The sequence below is a fragment of the Pecten maximus genome, chromosome 5 (assembly GCF_902652985.1).
Source record: "Pecten maximus chromosome 5, xPecMax1.1, whole genome shotgun sequence".
NCBI lineage: Eukaryota > Metazoa > Mollusca > Bivalvia > Pectinida > Pectinidae > Pecten > Pecten maximus.
The window spans coordinates 25,284,296-25,300,103 of record NC_047019.1 but is presented as its reverse complement, the minus strand read 5'-3'; the positions used below and the strand labels follow the sequence as shown (position 1 = coordinate 25,300,103).

At 36.2% G+C, this 15,808-nt stretch overlaps 1 protein-coding gene across 1 annotated transcript; it reads right to left on the bottom strand.

Annotated features, from left to right (window-relative positions):
- Positions 1–973: 973 nt before the first annotated feature.
- LOC117327640 (protein downstream neighbor of son homolog) lies at positions 974–15,092 on the bottom strand. Its single transcript, XM_033884705.1, has 10 exons — positions 14,678–15,092; positions 10,167–10,334; positions 9,645–9,833; positions 8,704–8,822; positions 8,141–8,194; positions 5,786–5,964; positions 4,429–4,513; positions 3,165–3,311; positions 2,522–2,717; positions 974–1,868 (listed from the first exon to the last, which is right to left on the bottom strand). The coding sequence occupies exons 1-10, from the start codon at positions 14,987–14,989 to the stop codon at positions 1,515–1,517; spliced, it is 1,803 nt and encodes a 600-aa protein (XP_033740596.1). The 5' UTR covers positions 14,990–15,092; the 3' UTR covers positions 974–1,514.
- Between the last annotated feature and the right edge of the window lie 716 nt (positions 15,093–15,808).

Here is a 15,808-nt window from a genome sequence, read left to right as displayed (position 1 = left end):
GCGGCTATGGCGGCCATCTTGGATTTCGGACTGACCCAAAAAATAACAACACTTGGTCGGGATCATCTCAGGATTATTTCTGGCAAGTTTCAGCCCAACAGCACTGGTGGAACTTGAGAAGAAGTTTAAAATGTGTTTTCAAAATGGCGGCTATGGCGGCCATCTTGGATTTCGGACCGACCCAAAAAATAACAACACTTGGTCAGGATTATATCAGGATCATATCAGGCAAGTTTCAACTCAATGGCACCAGTGGAACTTGAGAAGAAGTTTAAAATGTGTTTTTCAAGATGGCGGCTATGGCGGCCATCTTGGATTTCAGACCGACCCGAAAAATAACAACACTTGGTCGGGATCATCTCAGGATCATTTCTGGCAAGTTTCAGCGCAACAGCACTGGTGGAACTTGAGAAGAAGTTTAAAATGTGTTTTCAAAATGGCGGCTATGGCGGCCATCTTGGATTTCGGACCGACCCAAAAAATAACAACACTTGGTCAGAATTATATCAGGATCATATCAGGCAAGTTTCAACTCAATGGCACCAGTGGAACTTGAGAAGAAGTTTAAAATGTGTTTTTCAAGATGGCGGCTATGGCGGCCATCTTGGATTTCAGACCGACCCGAAAAATAACAACACTTGGTCGGGATCATCTCAGGATCATTTCTGGCAAGTTTCAGCGCAACAGCACTGGTGGAACTTGAGAAGAAGTTTAAAATGTGTTTTCAAAATGGCGGCTATGGCGGCCATCTTGGATTTCGGACTGACCCGAAAAATAACAACACTTGGTCAGGACCATCACAGGATCATTTCAGGCAAGTTTCAGCTTAATCCCACTGGTGGAACTTGAGAAGAAGATTGAAATGTGAAAAGTTTACGCACGGCGGACGGCGGACGGCGCACGGCGCACGGCGACGGACGAAGTATGATGACTATAGGTCATCCTGACCCTTCGGGTCAGATGACCTAAAAATGTATATACTGCTCAGCACTTTAAAACTTGATATTGTATCACAAGGTTCTGTCAAAATAGTTAAGTTTTAATTCTTTATCACAGTCTAACATCTTAATTCTTTATCAAAAGTAAATTTTCAAGTAGCTTTTAATCTTAAGTCAAAATCTTCACAAACTTTTTATCAAAAGTCCAAAATCTTGGCCAGCTACTTATTCTGTATATAAATTCAAAAGTCTTTACTGATATTTTGTTTATTTGAAAGGGCAGAATTTCATTATCTTAAAAACATCGTTTGAAGTCTCAAGTTCTTTTCAGAAGTTCAAATTTTTAACTCTTTAAGAAATCACCAGTCTGAATTAATTAATTTAAATCCAAGATCTAAACAAACTTATCAGAAGCCAAAAAGCTTAATCATTTTACAGAAGCACTATCAATTAATATTGTGCTTTTGTAAAATATAAAAAAATAAAGTCTCTGGGCACAAATAAGAACAATAATTATATATAAAGTGTCTTCCACAAAATATAAATACTATATCAATATTCCTTTACCATCAAGATTTACACGAGGAAGGAGGAGTAGCCTCCCTTACAGTGAATCTCCCTAATACAAGTCAATCTGGTATCTAATGGTCTGTTGGAGAAGAAAGGATCAAACTTTTTATGTCTCATCACAAACTGTTCTCGGATAGATGCATTGTTGGACTGGTCATCTTCACTGCCAACAACAGCATTGAATGAAATGCTAGGTTCGTGTGTGTTAAAGGTTAGTGAAAAACATCCTTCCTGGGTGTCACGGAACAGTGAATTGTAACTAGATATATGGTGAGGTAAAACTGGTCCCAATATCTCCAAGATGTGAACAGATTTTATCTGTTTATTGTTGTCCATTTGTTTGACCAAGGAATGTTTTACCTGTTGAAAGAGAAATAAACTCTTGATCGTAACCTAAAATAAACTTCACATCAAATATTTCAGCTGGTTGGCCATCATGTTCAACTTTATCGTAATCTCAGTTTACTCTAGGCCTGCATTTTCATCCATGATGTACTCTAATCAGCCAACAGGCCTGTATGTTCGCCTATAATGTACTCTCATCTCGCAGAACCAAATGTTCACGCATGTACTCTCATCGCATTGGACTGAATGTTCATACATCAGATAGCACACCTGAATTTTCACACTTGTTCACATATGTACTCTCAGATCACAGGACTAAATGTCCACACATGTTCAAACATGTACTCTCAGATCACAGGACTAAATGTCCACACATGTTCAAACATGTACTCTCAGATCACAGGACTAAATGTCCACACATGTTCACACATGTTCTCTCGGATCACAAGGCAGAATATGTAAATCTTTGTTTTGACTTTTAACAGTTAATTGGATGGATAACAAACAAAGAATTCATTACCCATCACGTCAGTAACAAAACAACTCATTACCCAACCCAACATCTTAATATGCTGTGATTCAAATCAGCATACAAATGAATGTATCTTCCCTGTGACAAACATACAGATATATCAATCTTCCCTATCACAATTAAAAATGTTACTGACCTTGTGAGATTTGAGGGTGGCTCCTTTGAATGAGGTAGGGGCAAGGATGGTAGGAGGCAGACCAGCCTGGGGTCCCGAGATAGCCACACAGCTGCGGCAGTTGAGAAGGTAGTTATACAGTCCCTGAACATCAGGGCCAGTCACACAAACAGTAGACTCTGGCCTGTTGTCAATCATCTTGAATCCTTCTCTCTGTCTTCATATAGTTAAAGGGACAAATTTCTAACAGATCTTTAACTACATGAAGTACCAACACTAAAATATACTAACTAAACTTTTGAATAACTATACATTTAGGACCGATAGTAAAAGATATTAATTATAACATAAGAAATTCTCCCTAATTACATATATGTAAAAGGGCGCATGATTGATTAAATTTAAATCACTGTTTCCACTAGGGATCAAACCAGGGATCTCTGGCTTACTAGTCTAATGCTCTACACATCGAGCTTAAGAGAAGATCTCAGCTAGCTGAACAGAAATTCTTTTAACTTCATTTCCATTTCTATTTTTTTAACTACATGTTTAATATCGATCACAGATACAAAAGTTCTGACTCCTACACATTTTAAAGTTAAAGGCAACTGTTCATACAAAATGTTTAACATGTATGTCTAGGTTTGCTTCTTAAAAAGGATACATCTTAACCTTGTTAGGTTCAAGTGATGGGAACTGCTTTTTGTCAAGACCTATACTCTCTAACCAAACTGAGGCCCCTTCATCTGTATCAATCATGTCATCATCATCATCATCTACATGTTGATATGGTTGCGCATGCTTCTGATGCCTGATGTAGAAAGAAGCAGTTATTGTTTTTATACACTGTCTGGGATAACATCAGGTTATACAGATATATGATTGACAGGTCAAAGCCACGTGATGCAATACCAATGTTTTCACCCCGGCCCTCACACCTTATAATTATCACAGTATCACAACCCTATGATGTTTCTACAAACTTTTTGACTTGGCCCTGAGGCCCCAAAATTATCACAGCTGTATGACATTTCTAGCTGTTTTTACCCCATAGGTTTCATATTCACATGTTTATGTTACAAATATATTTCTCCTGATGTAGAGATAAAGGGATGTCAACCAAATCTAATCCACAGTCATCACAGGTATTAAAACATACCATATTTGACCTAATAAGGGCGCAGGGCGCGGGTAATTGACAGTGGGGGCGCCCTTATTAAGATTAGTTATTCTGAAGTTTTATGAAACAGACTATACCTTATAGCAGAATACCCAAGGTTGTGGAAACGGTAAAATATTCAGTCATAAAAATATTCCAGATGAAGATATCTATTCATTATCATATATTAAGCTTAAACATCACTTGAATACTCCTGTAAACTTGTAAACCATGCCAGCTGATCTTTTGACCAGAGAATGTGTGTTCCACCATTTATGTTCAAATGGAACTCTTTTGTGTTCTATTTATAGAAACAGGTGATTTCCCAGATCATATCAGACATCGTTTTCTTTGACCTAATAATTGATTTACAATGTCTTTTACTAGCTTTCTGTTCTGAACAAAAGTTATTTATCAACAAGAATGAAGTCTTTACTTTATCTTCAAATAAAGATGGTAAGTTATTATTTGTATGTGTGTTTAGTTTTGGGTGCTCTTTGCACTGACATGTCATCTGTAGCCTGTAGGAATACACAAAATGTGGCGAAAACATGTGTTCCAGTTACTTAATTTGCTGAAGAAAATTGAACACATAAAGTAGCAAAATATTTCACATGAATTATTACTTTTGAACACCATTTTGACACTCAGTCAAAGATTTAGTTCCTTGAAAAAAGGTAGGGGCGCCCTTATTAGGTCAAATACGGTATGTGAAATTGGCTGGTCAAATACGGTATGTGAAATTGGCTATCTCATGATAGTACATTACCCAGGTTCCTGCTGACTTTCTGATTCTGTGTCTGGGTTGATGCTGCTCCTCCTTCGATCTAGTAGTGGCATGGTAAATGATATATCTGTAGGGTAATATAAATGTTTGAAAAAGCAAAAACGTTTGAGACTTGATAAATGCATGTTGATTGTAATATTCTGCAAGCCAAAATAATATACTCTGTTTTTACACGTATGTGAACAAATAAACAATGTTGCATATTTGAAGTTGTTATGATAAAATTTGTCTAAACCATTGCATGGTATATACTTCACAGGTCCTTCAGTTGAGGTGAGCTAATAGCCTATCAAATTTCAAACAGCATTCTAACTAGAATACTGACAGGTCAACAAGGGCACCATCAAGTTGCTATATGTCTCAAATAACCTTAACCTTTGGTCCAGTGACCTTGATCAAATTTGGTCAGTTGACTTCTCATTTAATTTTGACTTACGGTACTTTGCTTCATAATGTCATAACAAAATGTTAATCAGTGAAAAGATACAAAGTTTGACCTTGACCTTTAATCTGGGACCCAGAGGCACTGACATCTGACTAAGACCATTTGTTAGCTGACTTATTGTGTGAAAACTACCATCAATTTTGCTTTGTAATTTCAAAATGTAAGTAAAAAGCTACACAATTTGTCCTTGAACTTTGACCTTGCAATTGACTGTTAAGCTTTCGACCTTGATGCTTGGTCAGTTGAGTTATTGTTTAATTCTGTCCGTACAAAGCATAGAAATAACTTTAGGGTTGTCCAGTATGTGAACTTTATTTTAGGAATTTTCTATCCCTGTTGTAATGATCCATCTACATTGCATAAATACATGTGTATAAAGCTAAACAAGAGGCCCGTTGGCCTTAACAGTCACCTGAATTTTGATATATTTCAGCATATTTGATCCCTGGGACCCTGAATTAAGGTTAAGGTCATTTATTTGAACAATCGTTATAGCCCTTTACCCATGAATACTACAAACCCATATCAGGTGTCTGGGCCTCTTGTGAATTAGTTATCAAAAAGTAGCTGTTTAAAAATTTTAGCATATCTGACCCCTGTGACCTTAAATGTCAATGGCGATCATTTGAACAATCTTTAGCTCTTAATTACCCCCAGAATGCTACTAATGCAATATCAGGTCTCTGGGCCAGTTGGTTATCAAGAAGAAGTTGTTTAAAGATTTTAGCATATTTGACCCCTGTGACCTTAAATGAAAGTCAAGGTCATCCATTTGAACAAACTTGGTAGCCTTTCATCCGAGCATGCTACAGACCAAAGGCGATCACAACAGGTCAACTGACTGAGACTTTGTCTCTGGGGACCTAAAAAAGCTATTTGTATTAAGCATCTTACCTTCACCTTTCAGTGATTCTCTCATGCCCCTGGTTGTTGGGCTGAGTAGGGCACTGAGAGTTGTCTGTCCTGCTATTGTTGATGCTCGGAAAAGCACAGAGAACTGGTGAGTGCACACATAGAAGTAGGGACAGTGCTGGGCACGCAGCTGATGGAAAACTGAGGTGAAGCTCTCAGTCCTGTAATAATGGCAGTAGATACATTTTAACAAAACAAATTTCCATACAAAAATTAAGGGTTCAGAGCAATCAGTGGTCATCCAGAGTATTATAGATAAGTATTTCCTAGAAATCTCTAATAGAAAATTTGTGGAGCACTCAAACTTGCAACTTCATGTGTTATGCCTAATTTTTTTGTTTTTCATTTCAAAGTATTTTTTGAAAAACCAATTAATTTAACAGGAATTGGGAAGCAGGCTATACCTATACAAACCCTCTCCCTTGGGTTACACACATTTGAAACAATAACAGAATTATAATTCTGTCATTAAACCTATATTTTCATTATATATTAAATCATGACAAAATTTCAAAAATATGTTTTATGGTAGAATATATAACCAGTGATGATATTAAAACTGGGAAACTCCCCACTCAGACTGATTACAGGTAATCTCTAATGTGATGCTCCACTCTCTATATGTAAATGAGCTGGCCGCTGCGGATAATATGTCATGCTACATGCATGCGTGAACTTGTTTTGAAGAATGGCAGACTGGCGATCAAAGCCACACATCAGAATTAAGCCATAAAAAAAGTCAATCAGAAATCATCATGAAAGAAACTTCTCAGCATTTGATAAACAAACCCATGCTTTTCTGTTTATCATCCTGGATACCGGGTTGTAACTTGGTATGTGTAGAGGGTTACTATGTTCACGCTATTTTTTTCAGATGTTTATTACTGTAAGTCACTTATATTTCGCGTGGGATTTATTTTAGCGTTATTTCGCGAGGAGAGTCAAACGCAAATTCAAATCCCTCGCGAATATTTGTATAAGAATGACAAGAATACTGAGTGACGTCGGTTTTGAATCTACCGTAATCTTTAGTTGGTGAGCAAACATCATCGTTAAAGTAATCACAGAATGATAGATTATATACGGATATGTTTTTATATCACAAAACACCAAAATTTCACACACAAAACAAACCCACTGAACACTGATATTGTGGTTGAACTCCGACTTAATTAACTTCTAGACGACGTTTTACATGTAGTTAATTTAAGTACAATAGATACGGTCCCGAGGATCCAGGATGGTCACCCCGAATAGGTCGTACTTTATTACCCACGTTGTTGTAAGTTATGTAAGGTTACATGTATACATAGCACTTCACATGGCTTGATTCTCGAAAAAATCTTTACCATAACAAAGTTGAAATCAAACAAATTTTTTACTTAATTCAAACATTCAGAGCAAATAATCGCCTGGAGTATAAATCATTCGCAATAGACTGTCCCGAGAACTGTTCATCGGTATCACTGTATACACACGTACGTTAATTACAATGTACGTTAATTACTCACGACCTATTGTAGTCCCGTCATCGTCCAGGCATTCTTAATGAGCAGTAGGTTTTGTTCAATGTCTGACACCGGCTTTGTAAGCCATTTAGCATGTATACAGGTACGGTAAATACAATTCAGTATGGCCAGACACAGATATCAGACGATTGAATCACATGACTTTTCTTGTACCGTCACATGACTCTCATAATCAAAATGGCTACCAACATGGAAAAATCGCTGATCTGTTAACGTCATTCGCGAATTTAAAGTCATTATGAGATCAGAATTCGCGAAATTATGTATTCGCGAATAAGTAAAATTAGGTGAGTTCGCGAAATTAAGTACTCACGGAATATAAGTGATTTACAGTACATGCTTCATTTTAGAGTTGTTGACGCTACTCTGCATATTTGAAGGAAATTAAATGAAGATAAACCTGTAGGGGATTATGAAGTTTAGCTTGATAAAGTTTAAGATCTATAAACAAAAACATTGAGAGGCTTTAACATATTAGCACTGCCTTGGAACATTAAGTTTTTAGTATTAGTCTTTTTTAATGGATATAAAAAGTTCTGATAGATGCCTACTAATTAAAAAAACACACTACTATTTATAATGTATACTATACATATATTTAGGATGTCAAGTCAACTTGCAAATGCTTCCATATTAAACACTACTTCTATGTATGTTTTAAGCATAAAATGTAGATGAGATTTCCATGGTACTTAATACCACATGTACACTGATTGTGTATTACCTTTGTGTTAGGGAGATTTCAGACTGAGGTTCTCTGATCTGAACTTAACAGTTACACTTATTAAATGGAGATTTCTCAACTTACCAGTCTGATTGTAGCGCTGTTTGTACCACATTATCTAGTCCTATACTTGCTGTCCTGTGTTTTAAAGGAGAGGTAGATACAAAATCAGTGGAATTTACATCACATATAATTGTTGTTTTAATACATCATTAGCAATGCCAGGTCATAGTTCATGAACATTAGTATCAAAATGTATATAATAACATAGTTCATGAACATTAGTATCAAAATGTATATAATAACTATCAGATCTACAAATCTAGAAATCTAAAATTATTTTACAGCTGCAAGGTAGATACAAATTAAAAGCTAGTATGGGTTCTCTGTAATACCGACGGTATTTGCACAGAAGTAAATTAAACAAAAATGTTTCCGAACTTAAGTGCTGTACGCACTGGTGCAATTTTCTAACATATATGACTACCATGAATAAATGGTATACATGTTTTGACATGTAATTTTTTTTCTTCTTGAAAAACTAAGTGATTGATGAATACTTTTGAAGTGGCCATGAGTCAAGGTCAAGTTTGCTGCTACTGTTTTAAACATAAATTTTGCAGGAAAACATCAGATTTATTAATTACCTTAATTTAGCGTCTGGTACAATTCTTGGAAAGAGTTTCATCCATGGAAGACTAGGGTAAATCCAGTACAAACCAGACTCCTGGAAGTAAGCCTTTCTCTCAGATTCCTGCACCGCCACCTGGAGTGCAAGGATGCAAATGAGTTTGATTTTCAATGAAGTTCAGTGGGGCTTCACATTTAATCTGTAATAAATGTCTTTTTGTCAAATAAAGAAGTTGGTAGTAAATAGCTGTCAAAACTGATGAAACATCCAGTAGGTAAAACAAATATCCCATGGGGAGCATGATACTTGGTTTGTTTGGTTTGTTTTAAGGACGTGCCAGGTTTGGAGGTGGAGGAAAGCAGGAGTACCCAGAGAAAAACCACCGGCCTACAGTCAGAACCTGGCAACTGCCCCACGTAGGTTTCAAACTTGCAACCCAGAGGTGGAGGGCTAGTGATAAAGTGTCGGGACACCTTAACCACTCGGCCACCGCGGCCCCATGATACATGCACATCCTTGTATATGCAAAGATATTTACCTATATGAGAAATGGAGCTGATATTCCAAGTAAAGTTCCTGTGAGGGATGGTGTTATAAACCTGAGAATATGGAGTACTTGTGTTATCAGGGCATCCAGTTGACCCTTGAGATTAAGCAATCTTAGAAATTAACTAAGCATTTCTCAAAAATCTGAAGGATCAAAACACATCTTCTAAACCCAAGAGTCAAATATTATTTTGGGGAGTCAACGACATAGTTTCAAGGGTCTACTGGATGCCCTGGTTATGTAAAATTCTTATGAGGGATGGTTATACATGTACGTACACCTGTGTATATTTACGGGGAACCTGTAATGTGTTAAGTTTGTATGAGAGATGGTGTGTGTTTCTAGAGAACCTGTAAATTGTGTTACCTACATACAGTTCCTATAAGAGATGGTGGTAAAATTGTACATACCTGTGTAGTTGGCGTTCCTGTGAGGAACTGACTAATTCCCCTAGCTTCATCTACAGTACGTAGTTGTGTGCACCATAATAAGGGCTTTTCTGATATTACCCTTAGTTTCACTTTCAGACTCCAGTCTACAGGAATGATTTCATTTCTTATAATATCTTGTTTAACTTCCTCTTGAAGTTCAATACATTTCTGAAAAAATAAATGTATGATATGATTATCACTTTGTCTGATTCAATATAGTGTTGTGAATATATATTGGAACACTTGAAGTTTATCTGATATCTTGTTAATTAGTTATAGAATTGACACAACATTAAAAATAAGAAATATTCCACAAAACTCATTTTGTAACTCTGGTACTAGTAAAAGAACTCATTGTACTTGGCTATGGTAAAATACTAGCCACTTTTTAAAGACTTGACCAAGAAGAATATCTTCTAGTTAAGAAATCCAGAGAAAGATAATCATAATAGCGAAGACAAAATGCAAAAATTTACTTCTGTATACAAAACATGCAGTTACCTGTGAAGATTGTGCTTTTTGCTTTTCCTTGAAAAACTTTTCAATAAAATCAAACTGTGACTTGCTGTCATCATCATCTAAGGAATAAGGTTCATTCTGGCTAGGATTAGATGTGGATCTCTCAATTTGTAGTGATCTTGAACACTGGTTTCCTTCATTTTCCTGTTCCTATATGATTGATAATATTTAGTAAATTACACAGACAAATTATACAGTATATAAAACAGGGCTTTTCTGTGATTTGGGAAAGGGCCTTAATTTTGTCTCATTTTGGGAAGAAAATTGGTAAATTGCCAGATTATTGGGAAAGATTTTTTCAGGAGGAAAAAAGACATTGGAAATATTTTTAAATAGCTATATATTATTTGTAATTGAAATAAGTTCTTGTCACGTTCAGTGTCTCTTGCTGTATAAATCAGAGTCTCTGTTTAAATCTGCAGTCATCACAAAGTAATGATATTAAATCAGGGCATTTTCTGGCGGCTTTTTGGGGCCATTAATAGGCCCATTCCCAATTGAAATTATTTCATATTTAAGCCAAATTCCCAAAATTTGCAGTTTACTCCTGAAAAAATCTTTTCAAATTCATTAATTTTCTTCCCAGAATGAGACAAAAAGGCCCCTTCCCAAACCAGTTAGAAAAAGCCCTGTATTAGCAAAAGATTATAATAAAAAATTTCAAAAGACCGCTTGTACAAGTTAAAAGAAACAGTATAAGCTGATGAATAATGATTAAAAACCTACACCATGCAACTAGGGTAGCTATATATAGGACCCTTCAGTGTTGGTTTAGTTTGGTTTATTTTGTTCAACGTCCTATTAAACATCCAGGGTCATTTAAAGACTTGCCTGATTTAATTTGCAGGTGGAGGGAAAGCCGGAGTACCAGGAGAAAAGCCACTCCTACACCTGTAGATAGTATACATATCTGTCCCATGCTGGTTTTGAACTTGCAACCCTGAAGTGGAGGGCTAGTGATAAAGTGTCGTGACACGGCCACAGCGGCCCCCTGTTAATGTTGCTAATGGCCGGCCAAAATTACAGAAATTGAGGAGGAAAGTCATATAGAAAAAACAAGGATGGGTAGTATTGCAACAGCAATACAAAGTCCCCTGCCTGAGCTAGGACTGCACCTATTTATTTCGCATTTTTATAACTACATGTTATACTGAACATGTATACCAAGTTTCGTTAAAATCGGAGTAGTACTTTAGAAGGAGTTGCCCGGACAAGCCTCAGCCAATGGGAAGCTGGCGGCCATTTTGAAAATTGGTTTTTCGAAAAAAAAAAAGAAAAAAATGTGGGATACACAACTACATGTTATACTGAATATGTATACCAAGTTTTGTTATAATCGGAGTAGTACTTTAGAAGGAGTTGCCCGGACAAGCCTCAGCCAATGGGACGCCGGCGGCCATTTTGAAAAATGGTTTTTCGAAAAAAAAAAAGAAAAAAAATGGGGATACACAACTTCATGTTATACTGATCATGTATACCAAGTTTCGTTAAAATCGGAGTAGTACTTTAGAAGGAGTTGCCCGGACAAGCCTCAGCCAATGGGAAGCCGACGGCCATTTCGAAGAAAAAAAAAGAAAAAAAATGTGGGATACACAACTACATGTTGTACTGATCATGTATACCAAGTTTCGTTAAAATCGGAGTAGCACTAGTACTTTAGGAGGAGTTGTCCGGACAAGCCTCAACCAATGAGAAGCCGGCGGCCATTTTGAAAAATGTTTTTTTGGAGAAAAAAAATGTGGGATGCACAATAACATGTTATACTGATCATGTATACCAAGTTCCGTTAAGATCGGAGTAGTACTTTAGAAGGAGTTGTCCGGACAACTGTTGCGTGACAGACAGACAGACGGACGGAGGGTAAACCTAAAGTCCCCTCGTTTTTCAAACGGCAGGGGACTAATAAAAAAAATGCCCTAGCTTGGGCCTTGCAAATTGTCTGTCAGGTGAGTTCTGAAGTATTCTGATAGATGATGTTTCAAGGTTCAACAACACATCTCGACAGTGTGATCAGGAAAGTTTGATGATTATGATTTGTTTAAATTATTTGAACAAAATTTTAAAGCCGCATACTCCCAAACAACCTAAAATTCAAGTTGCACACATGTATTAATGGCAATCCAAGATGCTCATTCACGCTCTCCTAACATTAAAATGACCACTGGCCTGGACGCTTGACGGGGGGAGTCCTTGAGACATCAGTGTATAAAATAACTTGTCGCATCTATATTTATAGCGAGATTTGTCATGGAGCCGAGAACGAGGATATAACGTGCATTGCACATAAACTACACACATGGCCGTTGTTTACATATCGAGCATACGTGAACATTGCCTAATAATGCTTTAATTTAAACATATTAACTGAATATTTGCGTAATACCCAGGTAACTGAACAAAATAAACAAGCATAGTTTACATTTAAAATATAGCAATATGCATACAACAAAACATTGATAAAATCTTAGATCGGTGAAGTTGAAAATGTTCAAAAGCTAACCAGCAATCCAAAAGACGTCCGAAAAAATTGGAATTTGAATCTATTCCCTTTTCTTCTCTCGTTATGTTCCAAAGAATAATTTCCTTTCCTAAGGAAATCCTCAGGGTTTTGCCAATTCCACACACTTTTGTGTCTTTTTTTTGGCAGAATCTATCTGCTTTTTCTCAGTTCCACGCTTGCTGCATTCTGCCATTTTGTATGGACTGTAAAACCTGCCGTTGCATTAATATTGTGGGACTAATTTTCAGAGAAACTTGGTCCAGCAGCCACAGTTAATTATTATTTTGGGGAATTCCCCGTATACTTTCATAAATACACATTTTCTTTCAGTTTCTGATTCATGATAATCTGTTAGGTATGTATCAAGTCCGAAAACTGTAAAAAGCTCAAAATGTAAACATTGATCTATTCATGAGTGTATGTGGCTTTAATTTGTAATTTTGTATCCATTCATCCCAGCTACATGCTAAATTAATTGACCAAAAACATCAGCTGCATGCTAAATTAATTGACCAAAAACTCAAACACATGACCCTTGGTTCAGTTGCATCGGTAATTGAGCAAATATCTATGTATAAACATGCTAGTCCTTCATCCTGGTATGGCCATTCTAGCTAGTGCAATTATGTTATATATTGTGACAAATGCTGTTTTCAACATATTGAATTGGACTCGGCCAGTGGCCATGTTTCACGGGACGAATAGTTATATATCGGAATAACGACTCAAAGGCCTGTGTGTAATACTTTAAATAATGTGTATTCAGTAAAACATGTACGAATACGATGTCATACACATGGGCGCAATAAGATAAGACATGAGCAATGATAAAACAGAGTGTCAAAAACAAGTCCATTCATTACAACAAACAGGCCCAGTCTGCCTGAACAAAGGCAGACGATTTACAAAGAAAACTCTGTGATGACTTGACCTAACACTATTACGCATGTTACGACTCGACTTCACACTAGCTATTACGCATGTTACGACTTGACTTCACACTATTACCTTAAGAACACAAGACATCTCGACTACATAGATTGACATCTCTCTCTCGTGACAAGACATTCCGACCCACACACACGCTAACAATGAATAGGTGCCCGAGCCGGTTATCCAGGTGTGACGGCTAAATATAGATTGTCTCACCTGGAGAGCGGCACGTGCACATGAACATGACAATAAATAAAGGCACTCGTTCACTCACATAAACACACGTATCTATACATACATACACAGGCTAACAATTACATGTCATACGATAAATAAAAACTAACTACGTGACAATATTATGAATATACCCAAGATATACGTAGCTCTTGGTTATTGAGAATCAAAGAAGCTAACTCAATATTAAGATTTAAATATAACATTGTTTAAGCTAGATTTTAACGACAGACAAAAATCCAATAGATAGACTGGTGTCAATATATATAACTTTATAATAGCTAGGAAGTGCATGCCTGAATGCCTCAATTTCATATTTTGGGATCAATTGAAACTAGAAAAGATAATTGAGATAGGTACAAATGTAACTTAGGAATTTCACCCTGGCATATAGCTAAACTTAAAGGCATATTCCCTCTAGCCTCACTCTGAAGCTAGAAGGCGACCATACAACCATGTACAGTATTTACAATTAAATTAAAACCTGGCCTGCTACATAGGGTTATGACAAACAGTGTGGACTTACAGTCCATTTACAGACTATTAGTTTATAAATAAAGAGTATACAGCATTGAATGTACTTGTACATCTGTAACCTAAGTTTCAATATAAGGCCTAGACTAGTAGCTAGCTAGTGCAAAGAAATAGCCACTTGTTAAAAATTACTTAAAAACATCAATTGGTGAACATAATGTACGTTTTAAAAACAGATTTATAATTGGATAATGTGATTGATCGACCCCTATTTAATATTTATCTATTTATCCAAGTATCACTTTGTCCCGTTAATGTCATGATCATTTATATTAATTCTTAATGTTTATACCTTTTCTTCTGTTCTTCCAAGAAATGTAAACAAAACGTTTTCTTGCAAATCAATTGAACTTGGTGACATTTCTGTATGTTCAGACTTCCGTCTCTTTGATGGAGAGTCGGTTTGACTTTCCTGTGGCTGCGAAAAAGGATTCCTCCTCTTTGAGTTTGGCTGCAAAAACGCATTTTTGGGGCTGAAGATGGCAGACAGTTTGTCGGGTGTTTTTTCAGTGGTCTTTTGCAGCGCGATTCTTTTCTTCTTCCGATGTTTTTTCATAATATCTGAAGGTTTTTTCCATGTTGGTGAGCTTTTTGGGTCATCCATTGCTAAACGTTAAATACATACCGTGTGTGAGCCTCCGTGTATCGTAGGATTTACATTCACTTTTCCCGCTATGTTATCAAACTTCTTATCAACGTTGAGCAAAATGAACATATTATTGTGCGTCAACGATACAAGCGTTCTTTAGATATGGATCGAGGGATATTCCAAACTGTTTCCAGTTCCGGACAATCCAAGGAGATGCTTTTTAAAATCATTGAAATTCAAGCCCGATTAAAGATACGACGTGTCGTTGAATATTTTGATAACGACCATTTTTCTTAATCAAATATGATATAGAAAATATGAAAAAGAAAGTACTAAAATTCGGCTCTCTTTTTTTTTTATTAATTTCTTTTCAATTATGTTTTCTCAGATAACATGTACACTGCATCCTCAATTCATTGTTAAGGAATGTTTTCGAATTTCTTTTGACAATGTGCTAATTTGTTCTAATCAATTTTGTCTGTAAACATCTATAGCCTGTACAATTTAGTCAAGTTTGTTTACTTTTTTTTTAATTTTCACTTATTATTTTATGAAATTTTACTTCTGTGCTCCTTATGAAGTAGCCTTAGCCTGATATTGATACAAGCTTAAGTTTTCCATGCATTTTTTAATTAATTGTAAGGGGGATCCTAATCGTATAACCATACGATTATAACTCTATACACTGTGACTTGTACTGCATGCGCTAAGTTGTTTGTTGTTGTTTTTTTTTCAATGTTTTTGTTTGCCGTATAATTTGATCTTGTTTGTAACAATTTTTTTATTGACTCAAAAATGACATTATCAGTCTATAACGAAAACAATGTCGTCACT